The 25,890-nt window shown below is 36.9% G+C and overlaps 1 protein-coding gene across 4 annotated transcripts in view; it reads left to right on the top strand.

The window, feature by feature from the left end:
- Positions 1 to 8,705, top strand: part of A1CF (APOBEC1 complementation factor) — an 80,998-nt gene extending 72,293 nt beyond the window's left edge. For all 4 annotated transcript variants that reach the window (XM_036924020.2, XM_036924017.2, XM_036924019.2 and 1 more), the window contains exons 10-12: positions 1,693 to 1,829; positions 2,584 to 2,735; positions 5,708 to 8,705. In XM_036924020.2, coding sequence (XP_036779915.2) covers positions 1,693 to 1,829; positions 2,584 to 2,735; positions 5,708 to 5,859 — 441 coding nt within the window. In that variant the 3' untranslated portion in view covers positions 5,860 to 8,705. The remainder of the gene's footprint in view (positions 1 to 1,692; positions 1,830 to 2,583; positions 2,736 to 5,707) is intronic.
- The last annotated feature ends 17,185 nt before the right edge of the window (positions 8,706 to 25,890 follow it).

Genomic DNA, 25,890 nt, shown 5'->3' with positions numbered 1-25,890 from the left:
TTCTGCTAACTCTACCCAGGCAATTAAAAACAGGATGCCTATCAGAATGGTAAATGGCAATCATTTGTTTATTCAAAAACCATTTACTGGATATTCATTATGTACCAAGTATTGTGCTAGGGTCTGGAGATGGAAAAGTGAATATAACACAATCTTTGCCACCAAAATTCATAGGGCAATCCAGCAAGAGGATACTCACATATAAACAGGTAATTACAATTAAATCTTGTAAGTGCCATGACAGAGCTTTGCTCAGAAAACACAAAAGCTAGCCATCCCTTAGGTTAAAACCCAAGGCAAGAGACCTAATTAAAGTACACGGAGACTTGGAAATTTTTTTTTAATAAAAAATAATAACAATCATAAACTCTGTGTAACAGTTCTAAGAACTGCTATAGTATGGATAATCATCTCTGTTTTTGATATTATTCCTGTGTTAGAAATTGGTCGTGCTTTATATTAACATATGAGCAAACATCTCTATTGACTAATCAAAGTCATTTAATTAAACTGACTCTGAATTTCTGCAACTATGGCTTAGAACTTGAAGACCATGCCAAGCCCAACCAACATAGATGGAGCCTTAACAACTCCATAGCAAAGTTATGAACTTCCAACAAGAGCAGAGGGTCGAGTACCACCCTGCAGTCAGTAGGCAGAAGTCGTGCTCCTTTTGCATGTGTGAGCACACTAGGCATGAACAGACAGGCTGCCAGCCAAAGCATTTTACTATTGCCCAGGAGCCTTACAGAGTGCTTTGTAGATGACAAGAGTCACTACAGAACTAACAGTATTAAAAAGAAAAAGTTAACAGAGAAGATAGGAGCCATCTACAAATTTAATAAACTGGAAAATGTCATGCCATTGCAGCTGGATTAGATCAGAACACATGAGATAGGAAGATACGTAGGTTCACCTGGGGGCATTGTTCTGTCCCAAAGAGATACGTTTTTCAGACCTTTGCCCTGTTTTACACAGTTTACTGAATCTGCTGAGTAGTGGGAGCATTGGGGCTTGTAGGCCACCAAAAAATGTCTTTAGGATGAAAAAAAAATGTGCCTTCAGACAAAACTCAGTTTGGAGTAATGATAGGAAAAGGGGTGGGGGGGGAAGCATGCAGAAAGATTCTAAAAATCAGATAGTTGTAAAAATAGCCAGAAGGGGTGTTTTGCCAAAGACATTGCAACTTTCAATACCCATCTATTAATGTTCACCAGCAAATACTAACCCATTAAACTTTTTAACTTTATTTTTCTGAAAATGTGAAAACCCTATAACAAATATAAAATAATAGTCATCTTAGGTAATTTTCTCTAAACCATTAGTAACAGAAGGATTGAGGATAATAATGATAAATCCAGCCACACAGTGCTGGAATATCATTTTTTAAATGGAATAAATATATCAAATCCTAATATTAAACTACTGGTAAAAATTTAAGCTAATGGACTAAACTAAAAACATATTAGAATAAATTGTGTGAAAATGATTTTTGTGAATTAATAGATATAACACTTTAAATGGAGTTCAAATTGAGTTCATCTTAAGTTTTATGAGTCATTAAACCATGTGGCATTTTATATCTTCTTATATTAGCTTAAACTCTGATGATTAGAATTTAAAAACCTGCAAGCTGGGGAAATAATGCAAATGTGACATTTGAAAGGGAAATCACTTTTTTTACTCTTGTAGATATTAGAAGAAATTTGTCAGAAAAATAACTGGGGACAGCCAGTTTACCAACTGCATTCTGCCATTGGACAGGATCAAAGACAACTATTCTTATACAAAATCACCATTCCTGCTCTGGCCAGCCAGAATCCAGCCATGTGCGTAGCTTCTCCAAATCCCTGATCATTTAGATGTTAGGGATAGCCCCCTAATGTTAAGTGTGAGAGCCCCCTGTATGTTAAGTGTATTGGACCATTTTCTAAATAAGGTAAATATCCAAGTATACTACCTATTCATTGTTCATTCAATGCAACCATTGAGATGTGCAGTTGGGATGTATGTGCCTGCTATCAGACTGGCATCTCAAAGCTCTCAAATTTTATACAGACAATGAAAACTGGGTAGTATAATCAACCAATGGAAAACTGCAGATGTTAAATGTAAAAAGTGCAAATGTAAGCAGTGAAAATTATAGCCATTCTCTAAAATGTGTGGTATTTAGGTTGAGCCCTATGAAATTGCCATTTTATAGATTACCACTGTGCCCTATCATTTTAAATTTTGGACCAAAGATATAACCTCTCTGTTGGTGGACATGATTTTTGGAATTTTACCTCAAACCTGATTTCTACATATTTTAGAACCATTGTGTTTCACATGTACTTTAGGAAAGCCATGTAATAAGTTAAAAGCATGCTACAGGAATGTCTTCAAACACCACTGGTTCTAGATCGATTGACAGATATTCCCACATGCATCTATATTTGGAAGCTCTAAAAGCAAAAAGAATGAAAAATACCCACGCAGAGGTCCATTATCTAATCATCTTAAAAAGCTCACAGCACCGTAGATTTCCACTTGTCTCAGTAGCACAAGTTTAAAATGCCTACCCTGGCTACCTGTGCTTTCCAGCCACCCTTTCACGCCTCCGAAGCTGAGCGCCTACGTGGACGAAGCAAAGACCTATGCAGCCGAGTACACCCTGCAGACCCTGGGCATTCCCACCGAGGGCGCTGACGCTCCCACTGCAGCTGCGGCCGCGCCTACCGCTCCCGCTTTTACAGGTAAGGTAAACTGCGTGGGAATCGGCACCCTGCAGAAACCCTCTTTAGTACTGTGGACTCAGAATCACTGGTGAACACGACCTACAATAAATCTGATTCACATCATTGGTGTTCCAAAAGAATCTGCCACATGAGTGCGCATTAAGGTATGAGGCCAGAGAACTGAGCCGGGCGCACCACGGGTCTCAGCTCAGCTTTAAGCAGCTGTGGGATCTCAAATGAACCAGTCTCTCTGTGTCTGGCTTGCTTTGGCTCTGTTTTTACTTTCAGTAGGAGAGTTTGGAACTACCTATTAATAGCTGGTGTCTTTTGAACACTTACTGTGTGCCAGGCACTCACCTAAATGCTCAGCATGCTTTATATTATCTCAGTAATGCTCATGGCAGGACAAGAGATAGGTTCTAGCACAATGACTATTGTATACTGAGAAACCCAAGTATTGGAAGGATTGAAGAATTGGGCCAAGGCCAAGCAGCTTTTAAGCAATCCTTGGGCATCCTCCTCAGTTTTAAGCTCTGATCTACTCAATCCCACCTCATCACTTTGCTTTCTGAAAGAAATGGTAAATCACATTTTTATTTAATTAAGTCAAAACTGTGTATGCAGGAGAGAAAGAATGGGAAAGAGAGAAAGATCCTTACAATATCTTTCCTGGAATATCAGGCCTCATTTTTTTGTTCTATAATTTTGCTCTGGAGCATATGTTGACTGCTTAAAGTAAAGCCTATCTGTAAGCCAATATGCCTTTAAGGTCACATTTAAAAGGCTTTCCCCACTTATTACATACAATAAATGCTAATAATTAAAAATGAATCCTCTGGAGATGAAAGGGGACCAGGCAGAAATTTATTTTGGAAATTTTTCTTTAGCAGTTTGAGTAACTCCATTCTTTGTTTAGTAATAGTTTATTTCTTTTGAAGAAATCTGTCATTTTGAGTTAGTTGTGTCAGCATACCTCCCATAAGACCAATTCAGGGAGTTCTAACTAGACCTAGAAATATGACATTCCCATCAGTTGAGTAATTCATATACTGGTCATGCATAGATGTGAGAACTGTTATATTCCTCACATCCATAACACCTAGGTTTGCTCTGGTTTTCTTTTATTTCTCAAAAGTTGGAACTGTATCCTCCATTCTAGCAGGTGAGGCTAAACTAATCCTGCCTCACATGAGAATGTGACCTCTATTCCAGCTTTGACCTGCAGAGCATGGGGATGGGTGGTGCGCCCCTGCACGGTTACCAAGGCAACAGCCACCACTGCATGGGGCAGGGTCCCTGCTGGGCTGTACCAGGGCCATTAGCCCCGCGCTGGCTGGCTTTCCATAAAACCTGGCATTGACATGTCAGTCTACTGGGGACTTCTGCCCAGGCTTCTAAGTTCTGGAGGACACCAAGCTCCTGTCCTGCAAACAGTTGCACCCCAAGACACCAAACTGAAGGTGCTATAAAAATAAAGGAGCCACTGTCTGGAGAATTTAAAAGTTTGCTTTCACTGGGAGAGATTTGCTTTAAAACATAAGAATATTTTATCTTATCCTCACTTCTATTTGCTCCTACAAGAACTAAACAATATTTAGGGCATGAGAGTTGTCTTGGGAATGCCTAAGAATTTGTGAGCATCTATTGTAGCATTGCTGTGGAATCAAGCAAAGAATAATAGTTTCCAAGGGAAGAATCTGTTTTAAACACTAATACTTTTGCACTTAAAAAAATTAGCCAAATTGGAAAAGAAAATTTAAAATCCCTGAAGATAAAATCTACACTACACTACACACACACACACACACACACACACACACACACACACACACACACACACACACACATATTACTTACTTAGTTTGGAAATACTACTTCCAAAAATTTTTAAGTAATTGTTAACACATTTCTCATATCCTTGGAAAATATGCCAAACTTTACTAATGCATTAGTCAGCATTACTGCCCAAAGTGCATGAGCCAAGGAGTGTATTCAATTTTTTATAAAATAGTCCAGCAAGCTTCCTGCCATCATTTTCTGAGCAGCCACCAGAAAGAAATCAATGTGTCTGAGTTTGGGCAGACTTCCACAGCACAGAAACCAAATGGGCTTTTTTTTTTTTTTTTTTTTTAAGAAATCAGGTCCCCTTTTGCTGCCTAAGTATACTTTTCCCTTCTTGTCATCTTCTACAATTTTGAATCTCAGAAATAGCCAGGTTTTGCTCTAAAAATTTAACAGGGAAGTATTGCTCTTAGATAATAATAGCTGTTAAACTCTTTTCTCTCAGTGAATGTTAATCAGTAGACATAAAACTACTGTGAAAGCACATGATGATTTCCTTACCACTCAAACCCCTTGGTTCTCCAATGGTGAAGATGAAGCCTCCAAATGCATCAAAGACAGTTAGATGGTGGGGTGAGAAAATGTTTTTTGTCCTTCACAATTAGGTCTAAATTTGGACATGCTAGGGTTTGTATCTTTGGTGCCATATGAAAACATGCTAAAACTTCAAATATTCCTCCTATTGGTCTACCCAGTCCCTACACATCCCTCTTGGGTAAAGGCAATGGCTTTCAATATTTCATTTAGATGGGGGTGTGGTGCCAGGCCCACAGATGCCCACCTCTCATAACCTACCAACCCATTAGTCACCTCCCCTCCCTTGTAAATTCTGGGACCCTCTGAAGAAGTTCCAAATCCCAAGCTTTAATCAACTCAGTGCCCTGTTAAGTTTCTGTCTTGTGGAATCTATCCCCAAAGTTTCTGATTCTCAGAGTGTGAAGTTACTTTGAAACAAGTGGTTGAAGGAACACTGTCTCCTAGCCAATTGGTCCAGATATTATATCCCTTGAAAGCATCTTTTAAAATGTACATATTAATTTCTGGCTGTAAGTAATATGTTAGATTTTCATATCCAAAAAGAAGAGGAGAAGCCACCAGGGAGCAAATCTGAATATCTTTCATGAAGTTCTCTCTGCCTCCCCCTCCAGGATATGCTGTCCCTAACCCAACTGCACCAGTGTCCACGGCCCACCTCAAGCAAGCCATGACCCTTGGACAAGACTTAGCAGCATATACAACATACGAGGTCTACCCCACTTTTGCAGTGACTGCCCGAGGGGATGGATATGGAGCCTTCTGAAGCTATCTTTCTTTTAATTTAAGAATAAGACACAAAACTCTAAAGGAATTAAACCTCTAACTGTCCGCTAGTAATCACAAGTAATATTAAAGTAATGCCTGTCCTGAGACTGTATAGCTGATACTAATTGTAGAATCGTGATAGGACAGTGTTTTTCCTGATGAAAGCAAATGTCAAGAAGGCTTCTAACAGAAAGCTAAAATACCACTACCCCCAAAAGTTTTTCTTCTGGGGTTCCTGAGTGTGTTGGAAGTGTGTGTACAAACCCTAACAAAGCAAAGAGAGATTTTTTTTTTGCCAGCAAGAATTCAGGGGCTAAGCAGACCTGGGCAGTCAGTAACTACAAAGGGAGCCAAGTAAACTCCAGGGTCTTAACCATAGCTTAAACAGCTGCCTTTGTGATACACTAACAGGCAGTAGGAAGGAGGGAAGATGCTTTCAAAACATGTTCCCCAAGGCCCATTCATGGGCTGTATTTTGCAGGCTGGAGCTTGTGAAAAACTGTCCAAGATTTGATGGAGTCCCTATCACTTTAGTCTGAAAATTTCATCCAGTCAGTTTGTCATAGGTCAGCATCTCCCTGTCCCCTACAGCACTTGGGGACTTTCTGGAAATTAATGTGATATGTTTTAGATACAGTTAAAACAAATCCAGGCCCATCGTTTGTTAATCTATTAGCCCACACCTCTTTTTCCATAGAACATCTACCCTTCCCAAGGACCCCACAACACAATAACCATTCCAACTTGAAGTGGTTTTTCTCATCCTAACATTTTGACTTGACCATATTGACTTATTTTCATCTCAGTCTCATTTTGCCTATCTTTACTATCATAAAGGAGTAAATCAAACCTATGGATGGTACCATTTGTGGTACTTTTTCCTATTCATCAAATTGGCTAAATTGTCATTTCAAACAAAGAGAGAAGTGGAGAATTACTCTCATTTCTGTGGTCTTTTTTGTAGCCACCAGACCACCATCCAGCATTCAGAGACTATTATATTAACTTGGGTTCAGCCTTGGACTACCTAATGCACTTATATCTCCCAAGAAATCCTCTACCATCCCTTCCTTTTACTTCAGTAAGTAAATCTGAGTCCTTTAGTCTTGAAGCTGTCCCAGGAAAACCTTACATCTGCCACTGCTGATTAGAAGTTGATTTTTTCAGACACTTAGCAAGGGTGGTATATTTACCAAAATCCCCTAGAATATCTGATGGGGTCAAGGGGGATACACACATTGGGCTGGAGGTGAATAGAAGGCCCTACTTTCTTGCCATACTTGTTAATGATTGCCTTTTGTTCCAAACAGAAATAACTGAAGTCTGAACACCAAATACCTATTACTACCACTCTAGTCTCATTAGTAGTTTCAGGTATATATTAATAGAATTTCCATTTTTAAAATCCCTTGGCCCTTGAAATTCTACAGGACACAAGGAAAAACAAACATAAAGGCATACAAAAATTTATCACCTCCTTAATGGAATTCTGTGATCCCAACCAAATCAGGCCAGATTCCAATAAAAATCAGGTAAATTCCAGTAACAAAAAGTCCCTGTAACCTTTCAGTTCTATTAACTCCAATCAGATGTCAAAGGCTATAGCTCAAAACTCTCAAAGGCCTGGGCTTTCAGCTTTATATTTTGCTTCGCATATTCCCTAGCACAGTGGTTCCAAACATGACTGCACATTAGAAACACCTAGAGATCTCTTCAAACTGCTGATGCCAAGATCACACTTCCTACCAATTACACAGAATGTCTTAGGATCAGAGCCTGGCATCAGGACTTTTTAAAGATCCTTAGGTGATTCCAATGTGTGTCTAAGTTTGGGAACTGCTATATTCTTTGCATTTTCACTCTATCCTTTAATTTGTTTTCTATTTCACTTTTGTTAAATAGAAAAATGCAAGAAAATATCGTCTAAGTTAAAAACAGCCAAATCATATTTTACCTATACTCATCTCATAAAATGTATGAATTTGAATATAATTTATATTGGCTGCAAAATAACTCTTTCAAGTAATTCTAAAAATGAGAAAATGAAAAAATTCCTCCTTAAGCAATTCTTAGGTCCAAATTTACAGTCACTGGGGGCAGGCAAATTCTTATTCAGTCCAAAAAAGTATTCCAAATTCCAAGAGCAAAAGTTCCAGTGTTTTTCAAATCTTTGAAATTAATAGAAAAGGACACTCTGCATGTCTAGTCAATGCAAAATAGATGGTTTGATCCAGGAGTTTTACATTTAATCACAATGAACAATTAGTTAATATGGGAAACTTTTTATGAGAAAAATCATTATCCCAGATTAAATCATAATCACTTTTCAAAGAGGTTAAGAACAGAGATGTAAATATACAATAATGTTGAAGTATCAAGAAAATTACCACAAGAACATCTCATTATTTGTTCAAGAAAAAACACAAATATTCATGCCATTTATCCCCTAAGAACTGATTTCATTCAAGTGAGTTCATGTGGCTTTATTTTTTGCTGAGATTTTATTTCATTCTAGTAAAATCTAGAGAATTCTTTCAATTCCACTAGAACATATCCATACAATGTGCCTACCATGCCATATGTTTGTATTTATATTCTGACCAGATTAAGTAATGTAGAGGCAGTCCTGCAATAATGAATTTGAAACTTCAAAAAAAATGAGATTTTTTAAGACATGAAGAGTGGAATCAAAGGTTTATTTGGCTTGATGTTCATATTTGGGGACTTCAGAAATTAGCACCTCATTTAATATCTATCGTACCTTGTGTATCAATATCTATTTTTCTATTCTTTCTTTCTTCCAAGAAAAAATTCTTCATAGAAAAAAATGAGTCAACCAACCAAGCGAAAACAACAAAATAATCAAATCAATAATCAAAAAACTTCTAGTAAAATATTAGAATTGGGTTTCTATATTTTGGTAATAGCTTAGAGAGAACTAAAAGCAGCTAATGTTCCTTTGGAGGAAATGGAACAGCTGAGAGATTAGATAGCTACTTTCTTACCTGTAAAGATGCTGCCTCTTCATTGCTGTACTTCTTTCCCACCCCATCCATTCCACTATAGCTAAAGACTATCTTTAACTACAACAAAATATAATTCTTCTAGATGACTAGTTTTCCCCCAGCCCCACTGCCAAACCCTGGTATGCTGCCAAACCACATTGTTTTGGGTAACAGCACCCAAATGCTGCTAGAAAGCTACCTCATGTTAAGAAAATATTGACTTCAAAAAATATCCACAACAGAGTACAGATTTCCAAATCACAGTTCCTTAATTTTTTAATGGTGGATGGAAATTAAATTGGTAATAGTTATGCAGGAAAATAGTTTTACTTAGAATTTTAAAACACACACAAACATTCTTTCAATCACACGGACTAACTTTTCATAAATATGGCTTCAATATAATCTTCAATTTATGTTACCTTTCACTAGATGTTTAAATGATTATTTTATGGTTCTGTCTTGGAAAACTGGGTCGTGATTTGAATCATGGTGATAGGAAGATTCTCCAGGATGCCTTTTATAGAATAAGGGCCAATAAAAAAAAGTTAGCATTTTGAGTAAATTGTCTCTGTATTCACAGCTACAAAATTTGATAAAATTTATTGCTGTTGTGCAACTCTAGCCCTGAGATTTCCTAAAAGGAATTAACTAAAAGTGAACAATGTGCCTCAATATCTCCTTCTAATGCTCATAAAGAAATTCCCAGGGGATGAAAATGTACCAACAACTTAACCTAGAGACTTGATACTTTTTATATTTTGTAGACACCTTTTCACATATAGTAGATACATCTGTTAAAGACAGAAGTATGGTTCAGATATGGCACCATAAGTGAACTTTGTGATAAATACTTTTGAAAGAAAACATTAATAGCGTAATTTAGAAATTTTAATACACTTACTGGAAGACAGAGATAAGCTAGGCAGCAAACATTCCTGCCTGTCATTCAACAGTCATCTACTGGGTTTTGTTAAACTGACTGTCAAATTTGATGTTGAGATTTTTACCTCATTCTAATAACATCTGAAAAATGCTCTGAGTTTTTAAAGAATATATTCATAGAAACTTCAATGTATTCACCAGGCTATATGTTTATATTTGCCAACATTAGAACAAAGCAACATAAGTCTTGCTATAATCAGTAAAACAATTATAAAAATGAGATTTTTCTGACTCCCATACCCTATTTCTTTATTTATGAAGTAAAACATTTTTTTAAAAATTGTATCCTATAAAAAATGGGTACAAAATATTCTACTGTTCCCAAAATGTCCCCCATTTTAAAAGCCAAGTTTTTCTTACAATGTTTACACAGAAAGGAGAAAGTGTACATTTAATAGGGAAAGCAGTATACACCTTCAGCAAATAGATTCATTTATGAGAGACTGCAGACCTTAAACATCCCCAATTCTCAGTTTTGTAGGAAAGACAAAAAGAAAACTTCATACTTCAGTTAACAGTGAAGGGAAATTCACAACCAATCTGGAAGAGAAAAACAGTTCCCTTATTTTTCTGGAAACCAGAAGCTTTCATTCACTCAAAAGTGCTGGAATGAAATATACAACACTTGTGCACCTACATCTCTGCAGACTTTTATCCTATTTTGAGAGAGAAACCAAGAAAAAGAATGTGCCTTGTTCTCTCTTCACATACATTACTTCATCTAAGGGGAGGGGAGACACCAAAAAACAGCACTTTAAAGAAAGTAAGCTGCCAGCAGGAACTTCTTGGATACAAGAATATCATTCCCTGTCTGGGTTTAGCAATGTCCCTCTGGGGTGACAATATATCCCTAGCTTTGCCAGGACAGCCCTGGCTTATGTCTGTTGTCCTACTTTATAAATATCAACACTAGCCCCTCTTACTCTCAGATGTGTCCCAGTTGTAGACAACAAATTAAACAATGACCTCATCTTTACGGGCTTTATTTTTTAATGCTGTAGAGTTGGCTTTATCTTCTCCAGAGCACACGCAGCTTAAACTACAGGGCCCAACTACTCGAACAGAGAGGAATGCATCGTCTTCTCCTGCATGGTTACCCTCAATCCACTCCCCATCTAGCTGATCCTCTGCCCAGCCCCTTTCTGGTCCTAGTTTTCCTCACACTGCCCCTGGGCTCTGGGTCCTGAGTTTTGCCTTTAATTAACAGAACTAGTAGCCACTTAGCCAGTCTGGCAGGGGACAAGATGAAAGCCCTCAGGGACATGTGCTTGGCCTGGCAAGATCCATCCTGCATTAGTAGGGTCTTAGAGGATTTGCTGGTTCCTTTCTTCCTTAAGCCAAGTTACTTATACCCCAAACCAGAAAGGATTTCCCCAAACCTTAAAAAGCACACTGGCTTCCCTTAATTCCTGTTTTACGAATTTGCTTAAATACTAATTCACTTGCATTTAACTTCATTACGGTTGTTCATGAACTGTTCTTCACCCAAAAGTCTTCACATAATTCCATATAAATGTTTGATTATATTTTAATGAAAAATACTATTAACAGGTATTTTCATTTTTACACTTCCTTTATTTACTTTACTAATATTTAGAATTAAACAAATTATATAGTACTATTACTATTAACACACAAACCTGTTCTTCAGTAGAATGTATGATTCTATACTTGCTATATACCTACTCTCATGCCAGAAACTATGAACTATGAATACAAATATATAAATAGATATGTTTATATCTATTTATATATCTATATCTATATCTGTATATCTGTATCTATATCTTCATCTGTATCTATCTATCTATCTATATATATATATATACATATATACATTTCTGTCTTCCTTCCTTCCCTACTTCTTTCCTTTCTTTCTCCAATGGAGTACAAACTTTAGTGATCCATTCTGAATTTTTAAAAATGGAATATAATTGCACTTAATTTAAGTGCATCAGCTGGTAGATTTTGTCACTTAGAATCCCAAAAATAAACCAACTCTGTTCTAAACTTTAAGTTTCCATTATTATTACCAAACACTAGGTTGGTACAGTAAGCCTTTCCAAAGATGAATTTAACCCTTGCTCTATTACTATTGTTTTTTAAGTAAAGTGAGTTGTCAAATATTTTCTCCAGAAGAAATATAAAAGACAGCAAAAATAGGAAGAAAAAATTTTAGAGGTCCAGAGCTTTAAAACATGCTTCAAAACATGGAATTGACAAATTTGCATACTGATTTATGATGCTAATGAGTAGTTACCCATGCATTTTGTTTACTTGAAAATATTTCAGTTATTAACTATTCCTGTTTTCTAAGTATACTTGTGTTTATAAAATCCAGAAATCTATTTAATAAACTTTGTACCTATATTTTTTGTAACAAAGTATACATTTGCAATGAAGTATACATATTTTATTCAAATGTAGATTTTATTTTGAAACTTGGCACTTGCCACTGTAATTCCTAAGAGATCTTTGGACTCATAAGCTGCAGATAAATCTATTCTTGATCCATCATATCACTGGTTTAAATATTTAATGTAATTATTGGTATTTTTATTCCTATTCCTTCATGAGCCCTTTTTTTCTACTTTTCTGACTGTAATATAGCCAGATATTGTTATCCTCTCTTAATGAAAAGCATGCTGTCAGCAAAATGCATTTCTACTTTCCAGATGTTAAACAATCTCCTGCTTCTTTCCTTTTTTGTTATTATTGACTATTTATGTGAAGTTAGTTAGCTGAGGTACCAAAAGCAAGAGAAAAAACAGTATTAAAGAGTGTGCATAAAGCACTTATTTTTGTACTCTGAGTACAATGTTTTATAGAACACTGTGATCTATCTAAATATACTAAATTACAACATTCATTCACTAAGAAGATAAGTATTGGTTTGGAAAATATGACCATAATGGGCACTGTAGAATCATAAATCACATGAAATAAGAAATAATGCAATTTTGTGATGACTAGTGTGATTCTAGGATGGCAAAATGACTTCAGTTGAATTTTCAAGTAACATTATAAAGTTTTTAAAAGTATCAACATGAGTTAATGATTTATTTTTCTTCCCTAAAAACTAGAATTGTACCCTTTTTGAATAAATATCTAAATATTAATGTCCCATAATTGCAATGTCCTTTCTGTGATTTCTGTACATTTGCACTTTTACAGAAGTTCCCCCCGGCACATCTTCTGAGAGTAAAAGTAACTTTTAATAATAAGTGTATTATTTTCCAATCAATAAAGAAAACAAGAGAAATACTCAGAACTAAAAATAGTGAGAAGACATGACTCCAGAAAGGTAAGTAGGCTCTGAAGTCAACATTTGCCCTGGGGGCATCTGCTAATGTCTACTGGATGAGAATAGAGGTCAGTAAACTGTCCCCTGACGACCAAATCTAGCCTTCATCTTTGTTGTGCTTTGTTGACCCCTGAACTAAGAATGGTTATTATATTTTTCAAGGACTGGGCTAAGATGTTTTTTACATTTTAAGGAGTTGTTTAAAAAAAGGAAGAATTTGGGACCAAAACCATATATGGCCCACAAAGCCCAAAATATTTACCATCTGACCCTTTCCAAAAGTTTGTCAATCCTGCACTAAGTCAATGGCATATATTTCAACTTCTGTTACAGGTAGCACCCACTTCTAAGCACCAAATTCTGAATTAGCTAGGATTAGATTTGGCTGCCAAAGACAGTTCCCAAAAGAGCAGCCATTTAAATGAGATAACAATTGATTGTCCTGCATTCAAAAATCCCCAAAAGCAATAAAATGCTGGTAGTGTGCTTCACAGTTTGGAACAAAAAGTCTTTCTTTTTGTTGCTTTATGTGCATGGTCTCAATCTCAGGGTCTAAGATGGCAGTATTTACAGTCCAAACCAATGGGTAGAGAGAGACAAAGCAAAAGAGGAAAGGACACCTACTAGCTTCTCCTTAAGGAGATTTACTGGAAGCTTCCACACACTGTGGCTGACAGCAAATTGGCCATAACCACACTATGTAGGATACTAAAGATTGTAGTATGATTCAAGAATGAGAGGATGAACCTTGGCAAGTTGTTGCTTTTACCTGTCCTACAAGATTGGAGCACAGGCAAAAATCAAGTTGAATTATAGAAAAATAAAGTAATTTTTTTTCTTTCATGCTTGTGTTTGTAAACTGAGACTTGATACTCTAACCCACAAGGTCTACCTCAATGTAGTTTCAATTGTTCTTTTTAATCCCATGCTGGCTTGCATAGTGGCTAGGAGCACAGCCTTTAAAGTCAGTCAGAACTGAGTTTGCTCTGCCCAATACTAACTGTTGGGAACTTGGGAAAATGACTTAAACTCCTCAATTCTGTTTCCTCATCCATTAAAGAGAAATTATAATCTCTCCCTCTAGAGTTACTATGAGAATTGACGGAGATTAGAATACTCCTCCTAGTGTTTGACATGGTAAGAATCAAATAAACAGAAGTCATTATTACAACAAAAATCTACAAATGGGACTTGGGATTCTGATGGAAATTTCCAGATTCTTTTCACTAAGGTACAAGTGAAAATCAGGCTCACAGACTTCTGGTGCTGTCCAAACTGAAACAAACCAATTGCAGTCTGTTTCTCCCACTGATTACAACAGTTCTAAAAGGCAGCCTGGTCAAACCAAGTCAAAACTTCAAGATTGATCTTCAATAGTAGTGAGTTTTCTGGGGATTTTTTTCACCCTTTGTTTCCCCTTTATTTACTCAGGATTTAACCTGAGGGTGACCTGAGTCACAGAATTGTGCAAGTATGAACACTGAAAACTTCCAAGAGCAAGCCCCCTTTCTAACCAGAAGCCCTAAGAAGAAACTCCTGAAAAGATGATAATGAATATCAATAAAATAAAAACCAGGAAAACAAGAATATTAATGAAACCACAAGCTAGTTCTTTGATAAAATCAGTAATATTAGTAAGCCTTTAGCCAAACTGACCAGAAAACAACTTACTAAAATACCACTGATTCTACAGATATGAAACAGATAAGAGAACAAATTTATGACAATAAATTCAGCAGTTTATATGAAATGGGAAAATTCCTTGAAAGACACCAACTACCAAAGCATAATCAAGAAGAAATAGTTAACATACATAGAACAATAGCTATTAAAGAAACTGAAATTATAGATATAAACTTCCCCACAAAGAAAATTCTGTGTCTAAATGGATTCACTGGTGAATTCTACCAGATAGTTAAGGAAGAAATACAAATTCTATAAAAACTACTCCAGACAACTGAAAAGGTTGGATTATTTCCTTGCTTATTCTCTAAGGCCAGCTTTCCCCAATATCAAAATCAGACAAAGAAACATCTAAAGAAAACCTTATGATCATAACAGTGCTCAGCCCCATAAGAACTAAAGGGAATTTCCTCAAAATGATGAAGGGCATCTACAAAAACCTACAGCTAACATAATGTTAATGGTGAAAAACTCTAGTCTTTCCCCCTGAGATCAGGAACAAGACCTGGATGTTCTATTCAGCAATAAGATGAAGACTCTCACCAGTGCAATAACACAAGAAAAGAAATGAAAGACTCCACATTGAAAAGGAAGAAGTAACATTGTCTTTATTCAGAGACAATTCTCTACAGACAGTCCTTGACTTACAATGTTTCAACTTACAATTTATTTACTTTATAATTACGTGAAAGTGATACACATTCAGTAGAAACCATACTTCAAATTTTGAATTTTGCTCTTTTCCCAAGTGAGTGATATGCAGTGCAATTCTTTGTCATGATACTAGACAAATGCAATGAGCGGCAGCTCCCAGTCAACCATGAAATCAGGAAGGTAAAAAAATCAATACACTTACAATCATTCTGTATCCACACAACCATTCTGTTTTTCACTTTCAGTACAGTACTCAATTATTTACATGAGATATTCAATACTTTATTAGAAAATAAGCTTTGTGTTAGATAATTTTGCCAACTATGACTAATATAAGTGTTCTGAGCACATTTAGGATAAGCTAGACTAAGCTATGGTGCTCAGTAGGTTAGGTATATTAAATACTTTTTGACCTATGGTATTTTCAGCTTAGGATAGGTTTATCAGGATATAACCACACAGTAAGCTGAGGAAGATCTGTATAGGAAATCTGATACACTCTACAAATAGAGCTGCCAAAACTAATAAGTTACTTTAGTAAGATTGCTGGATATAAGATCAATTATCTAAATATTAATTATATTTCTATATACTAACAACAATTCAAAGTTGAAATTTCAAAAGCAATACAATTTGCAATACCATCAAAAAATATGAAATACATAGGATTAAATTTGACAGATATGAGAAGCCTGTACAATAAAACTACAAAACATTTCTCAATAAATGGATAGATTTCATTTCATTCAAAACTTAAATAAATGGATAAATATACCATGTTCATGGGTCAAAACACTCAACGTGTTAAAATGTTAATTCTCCCCAATTGATCTATAGTTTCAATGTAATCTCAAACAAAATCCCAAACACAGAAGTCATTTAGATATTGACAAGATGATTCTTAAATTTATACAGTAATACACATAGAATATGCTAACACAACTTTGAAAAGAAAAATTAAGTTTGAGGTCTTATACTACATGACTTCTAGACTTATCATAAAGCTAAAGTAACCCAAGATTGTGTGGTATTGGTGTCAGAATAGCAAAACAAGTGAATGGAACAAGATAGAGTCCTAACGTAGGCCCACACACATATTTATATACAACTGATTTTTTGACAGCAGTTCAAAGTCAGTTCAGTGGAGAAAGGGGAGTCTTTTCAACAGATGGTGATGGAATAATTGGGTATTTATGTATAAAACAAATTTTGATCCATACCTCACAATCAATATAACAACTAACATAATATGGATCATAAAATAAAATATAAGACCTAAAACAATAAAATTTCTCAAATGAAAAATAAGAGGAGAATTCTGCAATCCTAGGATAGGCAAAGATTTCTTAGATATAAGACTAAAAGCATAGTTTATTAAAGAACAAATTGATGAACTGAATTTCCTCACAATTAAAAACTTCTGATGGTCTTCAAAAGGAAATGAAACAAGCCATAGACTAAGTGAAAATCTTAGCAAAGCATATATCTTATAAAGGACATGTATCCATAATATGTAAAGAACTCTCAAAAGTTAACGCTAAAAAAAAAAAAACAGCCCAATAAAAACTGGACAAAAGATTTGAATGGATCCTTTACCAAAGTAAATAAAGGGATAGCATAAAGCACATAAAAAGATGCCCAAAATCATTAGTCATTAGGGAAATGTAAATTAAAACCACAGGAGATACCTCTATACATGTATTAGAATAGCTAAAATTAAAGAAACAGACCATACTGAGTGTTGGCAAGGATGTGGGAGGATTGGAACTCATACACTGCTCTCAGGAATGTCAAATGATACAATCACTTTGAGTAACAGTCTGGTAGTATCTTAGAAAGTTATATATACATTCACTACATGATCCAGCCCAAGATAAATGAAAGCATATTTTCACACAAATATGTTCTTACACACATGACTGTTCTTACCAGCTTTACCTCTAATAACCTAAAATCTATCCATTTAATAGACTACTACTCATCAAATAAAAAAAAGAAATGAACTATTGATAGGCAACATGGATGAATTTAAAAACAATTGTGGTGGGTGAAAGAAGACAGATTTAAGTAGCAAATACTGTATTATAACATTTTCTAAAATCCTAGAAAATACAAACTAATATATAGTGACAGAAAATAGATCAGTGGCTGCCTGAGCTTGAGGTTAGCCCAGGCAGGGTGATTACAAAGGAACAACAGGGAACATTTCTGTGGGGTGGATATGTTTACCGTCTTGAAAGTGATGATGTTTTCACAGGTGTATAAATATGTCACAACTTACCAAATTATGTTAATTTTAATGTGTACAGTGCATTACATATCAAATATACCTCAAACTATTTTTTAAAAGTTAAGCATATACCAGAGGGGGAGTCAAGATGGCGACATGAGTAGAGCAGCGGAAACCTCCTCCCAAAACTATATATATTTTTGAAAATACAACAAATACAACTATTCCTAAAAGAGAGACCAGAAGACACAGAACAACAGCCAGACTACATTTACACCTGCGAGAACCCAGCGCCTCACGAAGGGGGTAAGATACAAGCCGCGGCCCAGCAGGACCTGAGCGCCCCTCACCCCAGCTCCCCAGTGGGAGGAGAGGAGTCAGAGCGGGGAGGGAGAGGGAGCGCAGGACTGCTAAACACCTAGCCCTAGCCATCCACACCAGAGCACAGACACACAGTGCTTGGGGTGCTGGGTACAAGGGAAACAGGACTGTAAAACCTGCAAGCGGGTCCCCACCGCCAGCATCCCTGGAATAAAAGAAAAGCGAGTGCCCTTTGAAAATCTTAAAGGGACGGGGCCTCACAGCTGGATGGAAGCACTCCAGCGCAATCAGCCCATAACTGGGAATCCTGAGGAACTCCGGGTGCGCCAAACCCCTGGGTGGCAGCACAGCTTGGAGGCCCCTTGCAGTGATAAAAAGCCTCCCACCCGTTCCCTCTCCAGTGCGACTCTGCCATAGCGGCAGAGGCCACACCCACAGCAACCGGGCAGAGCTTCTTCCACAGCAGCCAGGAAAGAATCAGACACCCCATCTGCACGCAGCTGCCCAGCACAAGCCCCTAGGGGTCGCCATTCTCCCAGGAGAGGAAGGCCACAAACCAGCAAGAAGGGACATTCTCCCAGCCAACACAAGCACCAGCTCCCCACAACTACCTCTGTTGCCATGAAAAGGCAGAAGAATTTGATCCAGAACAGACAAACAGAGACAACCCCTGAGAAGGAGATAGACCTAACCAATCTCCCTGAAAAAGAATTCAAAATAAAGGTCATAACCACGCTGATAGATCTTCAGAGAAATATGCAAGAGCTAAGGGATGAGTCCAGAAGAAGATTACAGAAATGAAAGAATCTCTGGAAGGACTTAAGAGCAGACTGGATGAGGGGCAAGAGACCATTAATGGAATAGAAATCAGAGAACAAGAACACAGAGAAGCTGATGCAGAGAGAGATAAAAGTATCTCCAGGAATGAAATAATATTAAGAGAACTGTGTAACCAATCCAAAAGGAACAATATTTGCATTATAGGGGTACCAGAAGAAGAAGAGAGAGAAAAAGGGATAGAAAGTGTCTTTGAAGAAATAATTGCTGAAAACTTCCCCAAACAAGGGGAGGAAATGGCCTCTCAGACCACAGAAGCACACAGAACTCCCCACACAAGGGACCCAAAGAGGACAACACCAAGACACATAATAATTAAAATGGCAAAGCTCAAGGACAAGGACAGAGTTTTAAAGGCAGCTAGAGAGAGGAAAAAAGGTCACCTACAAAGGAAAACCCATCAGACTATCATCAGACTTCTCAACAGAAACCTTACAGGCCAGAAGAGAATGGCATGATATATTTAATGCAATAAAACAGAAGGTCCTTGAACCAAGAGTACTATATCCAGCACAATTATCATTTAAATATGAAGGAGGGATTAAACAATTCCCAGACAAGCAAAAGTTGAGGGAATTTTCCTCTCACAAACCACCTTTACAGGGTATTTTAGAGGGACTGCTCTAGATGGGAGCACTCCTAAAACTAAATAGATGTCACCTGAGAAAAGAAAAACACACCAAAGAAAGCAGACCAACCAAATACTCACTAAAGGCAAAAAATAAAATCAACTACCCACAAAAGCAGTTCAAGGAAACTCAAAGAAGCACAGAATAAAACAACCAACATATAAAGAACAGAAGAGTAGGAATAAGAAGGGAGAGAAATAAAGAATCACCAGACAGTGTTTACAACAGCTCAATAAGTGAGTTAAGTTAGACAGTAAGATACTAAAGAAGCTAACCTTGAACCCTTGGTAACCACAAATCTAAAGCCTGCAATGGCAATAAGTACATATCTTTCAATAATCACCCTAAATGTAAATGGACTGAATGCACCAATCAAAAGACACAGAGGAACAGAATGGATAAAAAAGAAAGACCCATCTATATGCTGCTTACAAGAGACTCACCTCAAACCCAAAGACATGCACAGACTAAAAGTCAAGGGATGGAAAAAGATATTTCATGAAAACAACAGGGAGAAAAAAGCAGGTGTTGCAGTACTAGTATCAGACAAAATAGACTTCAAAACTAAGAAAGTAACAAGAGATAAAGAAGGACATTACATAATGATAAAGGGCTCAGTCCAACAAGAGGATATAACCATTATAAATATATATGCACCCAACACAGGACCGCCAGCATATGTGAAACAAATACTAACAGAACTAAAGGAGGAAATAGAATGCAATGCATTCATTTTAGGAGACTTCAACACGCCACTCACTCCAAAGGATAGATCCACCAGACAGAAAATAAGTAAGGACACAGAGGCACTGAACAACACACTAGAACAGATGAACCTAATAGACATCTATAGAACTCTACACCCAAAAGCAACAGGATATGCATTCTTCTCAAGTGAACATGGAACATTCTCCAGAATAGACCATATACTAGGCCATAAAAAGAGCCTCAGTAAATTCAAAAAGATTGAAATCCTACCAACCAACTTTTCAGACCACAAAGGTATAAAACTAGAAATAAACTGTACAAAAAGCAAAAAGGCTCACAAACACATGGAGGCTTAACAACATGCTTCTAAATAATCAATGGATCAACAACCAAGTTAAAATAGAGATCAAGCAATATATGGAAACAAATCACAACAACAACACAAAGCCCCAACTTCTGTGGGTTGCAGCGAAAGCAGTCTTAAGAGGAAAGTATATCGCGATCCAGGCATATTTAAAGAAGGAAGAACAAACCCAAATGAATAGTCTAACATCGCAATTATCAAAATTGGAAAAAGAAGAACAAATGAGGCCTAAAGTCAGCAGAAGAAGGGACATAATAAAGATCATAGAAGAAATAAACAAAATTGAGAATAAACAAAATTGAAAAGAATAAAACAATAGAAAAAAAATCAATGAAACAAAGAGCTGGTTCTTTGAGAAAATAAACAAAATAGGTAAGAATCTAGCCAAACTTATTAAGAGAAAAAGAGAAACAACACACATCAACAGAGTCAGAAACAAGAAAGGAAAAATCACAACAGACCCCACAGAAATACAAAGAATTATTAGAGACTACTATGAAAACCTATATGCTAACAAGCTGGAAAACCTAGAAGAAATGGACAGCTTCCTAGAAAAATACAACCTTCCAAGACTGACCAAGGAAGAAACACAAAAATTAAACAAATCAATTGCCAGCAAAGAAATTGATAAAAACTAGCCAAGAACAAAACCTCTGGGCCAGATGGATTTACCTCAGAATTTTAACAGACATACAGAGAAGACATAATCCCCATTCTCCTTAAAGTTTTCCAAAAAATAGAAGAGGAGGGAATACTCCCAAAATCATTCTATGAAGCCAACATCACCCTAATACCAAAGCCTGGCAAAGACCCCAGCAAAAAAGAAAATTACAGACCAATATCCCTGATGAACACAGATGCAAAAATACTTAACAAAATATTAGCAAACTGAATTCAAAAATACATCAAAAGGATCACACACCATGACCAAGTGGGATTCATCCCAGGGATGGAAGAATGTTACAACATTTGAAAATCCACCAACATCATCCACCACATAAACAAAAAGAAAGACAAAAACCACATGATCATCTCCATAGATGCTGAAAAAGCATTCAACAAAATTCAACATCCATTCATGATAAAAAATCTCAACAAAATGGGTATAGAAGGCAAGTACCTCAACATGATAAAGGCCATATATGATAAACCCACAGCCAACATCATACTGAACAGCGAGAAGCTGAAAGCTTTTCCTCTGAGATCGTGAACAAGACAGGGATGCCCACTCTCCCCACTGTTATTTAGCGTAGTACTGGAGGTCCTAGCCATGGCAATAGACAAAACAAAGAAATACAAGGAATCCAGATTGGTAAAGAAGAAGTTAAACTGTCACTATTTGCAGATGACATGATATTGTACATAAAAAACCCTAAAGACTCCACTCCAAAACTACTAGAACTGATATCGGAATACAGCAAAGTTGCAGGATACAAAATCAACACACAGAAATCTGTGGCTTTCATATACACTAACAATGAACCAATAGAGAAATCAGGAAAACAATTCCATTCACAATTGCATCTAAAAGAATAAAATACCTAGGAATAAACCTAACAAAGGAACTGAAAGACCTATACCCTGAAAACTATCAGACACTCTTAAGAGAAATTAAAGAGGACACTAACAAATGGAAACTCATCCCATGCTCTTGGCTAGGAAGAATTAATATCATCAAAATGACCATCCTGCCCAAAGCAATATACAGATTTGATGCAATCCCTATCAAATTACCAATAGCATCCTTCAATGAACTGGAACAAATAGTTCAAGAATTCATATGGAAACACCAAAGACCCCGAATAGCCAAAGCAATCCTAAGAAGGAAGAATAAAGTGGGGGGATCTTGCTACCGAACTTCAAGCTCTACTACAAAGCCACAGTAATCAAGACAATTTGGTACTAGCACAAGAACAGAGCCACAGACCAGTGGAACAGAATAGAGACTCCAAACATGAACCCAAACATATATGGTCAATTAATACACGATAAGGGATCCATGGACATACAATGGGGAAATGACAGTCTCTTCAACAGATGGTGCTGGCAAAACTGGACAGCTACATGTAAGTGAATGAAATTGGATCACTGTCTAACACCATACATAAAAGTAAATTCAAAACGGATCAAAGACCTGAATGTAAGTCATGAAACCATAAAACTCTTAGAAAAACACATAGGCAAAAATCTCTTGGACATAAACATGAGCAACTTCTTCATGAACATATCTCTCCAGGCAAGGGAAACAAAAGCAAAAATGAACAAGTGGGACTACATCAAGCTGAAAAGCTTCGGTACAGCAAAGGACACCATCAATAGAACAAAAAGGTACCCTACAGTGTGGGAGAATATATTCATAAATGACAGATCTGATAAAGGGTTGACATCCCAAATATATAAAGAGCTCATGTACCTCAACAAACAAAAAGCAAATAGTCCAATTAAAAAATGGGCAGAGGAGCTGAACAGACAGTTCTCCAAAGAAGAAATTCAGAAGGCCAACAGACACATGAAAAGATGCTCCACATCACTAGTTATCAGAGAAATGCAAATTAAAACCACAACCAGATATCACCTCACACCAGTAAGGATGGCTACCATCCAAAAGACAAACAACAACAAATGTTGGCGAGGTTGTGGAGAAAGGGGAACCCTCCTGCACTGCTGGTGGGAATGTAAATTAGTTCAACCACTATGGAAAGCAGTATGGAGGTTCCTCAAAAAGCTCAAAATAGAAATACCATTTGACCCAGGAATTCTACTTCTAGGAATTTACCCTAAGGATGCAGCAGCCCAGTTTGAAAAAAACAGATGCACCCCTATGTTTATCACAGCACTATTTACAATAGCCAAGAAAGGGAAGCAACCTAAGTTTCCATCAGTAGATGAATGGATAAAGAAGATGTGGTACATATACACAATGGAGTATTATTCAGCCATAAGAAGAAAACAAATCCTACCATTTGCAACAACATGGATGGAGCTAGAGGGTATTATGCTCAGTGAAATAAGCCAGGCGGAGAAAGACAAATACCAAATGATTTCACTTACATGTGGAGTATAAGTACAAATAAAAACCAAAGGAACAAAACAGCAGCAGACACAAAGAACCCAAGAATGGACTAACAGTTACCAAAAGAAAAGGGACTGGGGAGAATGGGAGGGAAGGGAGGGATAAGGGTGGGAAAAAAGAAAGGAGGTACTACAATTAGCATGTATACTGTGGGGCAGGCACAGAGAGGGCTGTGCAACACAGAGAAGACAAGTAGTGATTCTACAGCATCTTAGTACACTGATGGACAATGACTGATGGGGTTTGTTGGGGGGACTTGGTTAAAGGGGGACCCTAGTAAACATAGTGTTCTTCATGTAATTGTAGATTAATGATAACAACAACAACAAAAAAAGTTAAGCATATACCTATCACATGACCTAACCATTCTATTCCTAGGTATTGACTCAAGATTAAAACAAAAAAAAGCACATATCCATACAAAGACCTGTACATGAATGTTCCCAGCAGCTTTATTTGTAATAGCCAATATTTGGAAAAAGCCCAAATGTTCATCAGCAGATGAATGAGTATGTAAACAAATTGTGGTATTGTATAAGAAATGATGCTCAGCAATAAATAAAATGAGTTTTGATACATGCTACAACATGGATAAATCTCAAAATAAGTATGTTAAGTGAAAGAAGGAAGACAAAAGAGAATACATACTATATGATTCCACTTAAATAATTCAATAACATGCAACTTTCCTGCAGTGAGAGAAAGCAGATCAGTGGCTGCCTGGGGGAGGAGGAGGGATGGATTACCAAGCAGGTGTAGGAAACTTTGGAGGATGGTGGGTATATTCATCATCTTGACTACCGTGAGTTTTGTAGCATCTATGCATGTCAAAATGTATCAAATTGTACAATTTTGTTATGTGTAGTTTATTATATGGCAATGAGACCTCAATATTTTTTTTAATGGATGTGAAATAGTAAAAGTACCAGGGTAATTAGACAAATCAAGGGATGAAGATTCCAATAATCTGGTACAAAGTATTGGCAGAAAAAAAAGAAAGAAAAAAAGTATTGGCTCAGCTAAACTGCTGTGTAATCATTAACAAGTCCCCATCACCTCTGGGCCCCTGTCTCTGATTCTGTGATGTCAAAATGGTTGGACTTGATGCTCTTTAATATTTGTTCTGCTTTTAACATGCTGCTATTTTTAATCATTGATACCAGGGTTCTTCAAAATAGACTTTAAAGAGACTATCACTGAGCTTCCTTAAGAGCTTTCAAAATTCTTATCAACTATACAGATAGGCATGGCTCACCCTCCACATTTCCCTTCCTCGGGGAGGGAACTATATCCTCCCCAAACTGTGCAGGATATCAGAACAAGTGCCCTAGGCAATAAAATGTTTTCAAGTGAAAACTGATTTACTCTTATCTTGGAGCTCCTACAAGGCCCGCAATTCTGCTGACATGATCCCAGAAATAACCTTCTGATGTTCTAATGAGAACACAACCAAGGAAATCTAAGTTTAAGTGTAATTACCCTCTTTGACCTGTTCTTTCCAAAGGCAGAGGATGCAATGTGAGCAATATTAGCCTACCCTCCATCTGGTAGTTAGGAAAATTTAAACTCATGTTGTAGGGGGTGTTAGAGGGGGTGGTTACATTATAACTTATTGGTACTCAGAGTGAGCTCTCTTGGCTTGCTTTTTCTGATAAGAACTGGGATAAATCATGACCCTTGGCTTGTCTTACTGATTTCCTGTTAGAGGCTGTGGACTTTATTATTAGCCTAGTGTGTCTCTGCTAAGTGCCTTGGGAAATATGTTTCAATGTCCAATCACAGTCCCATCCCCCTCAACCAACTTCATGACTTAAAACATTCACAATATAAAACACGCAATTCTAATGCAGATATGAAGGCCAAAATATTCTGAGGCTTGTGACTGGACAGAGCTTAGGAGAGAGCTCAAGCCAGATAATGTTCTTTCTCATCCACTCCTGCATAGTGGAAATTTCCTTAAGGAGCCTAATCTTGATGGGTCTTTAAAGTGCCTGGCTCAATGCCAGGGACCAACCTGGGAGTCAGGTGACCTGAGTTCTAGTCCCAGATTTACTACCAAGTTAGCCTGTGTCGTTGGTCAAACCATGTAAGGTCAAACCATGAATGGTTCGTCTTCTCCTCTGTAATATGAGATCCACACTCTATTGCTGTGAGGAATCAAATGGGTAACCCAAATGAGTGAAGGGCTCAAGTAGGACTTGAGAGTAAGACACAGTGCCTTAATGCATTCAAGTTCCATTAGAACTGACAAAAATAAAATGTGTGCAAAACGAAAC

The sequence above is a fragment of the Manis pentadactyla genome, chromosome 8 (genome assembly GCF_030020395.1).
Source record: "Manis pentadactyla isolate mManPen7 chromosome 8, mManPen7.hap1, whole genome shotgun sequence".
NCBI lineage: Eukaryota > Metazoa > Chordata > Mammalia > Pholidota > Manidae > Manis > Manis pentadactyla.
This window is presented reverse-complemented; position numbering and strand designations above follow the sequence as displayed.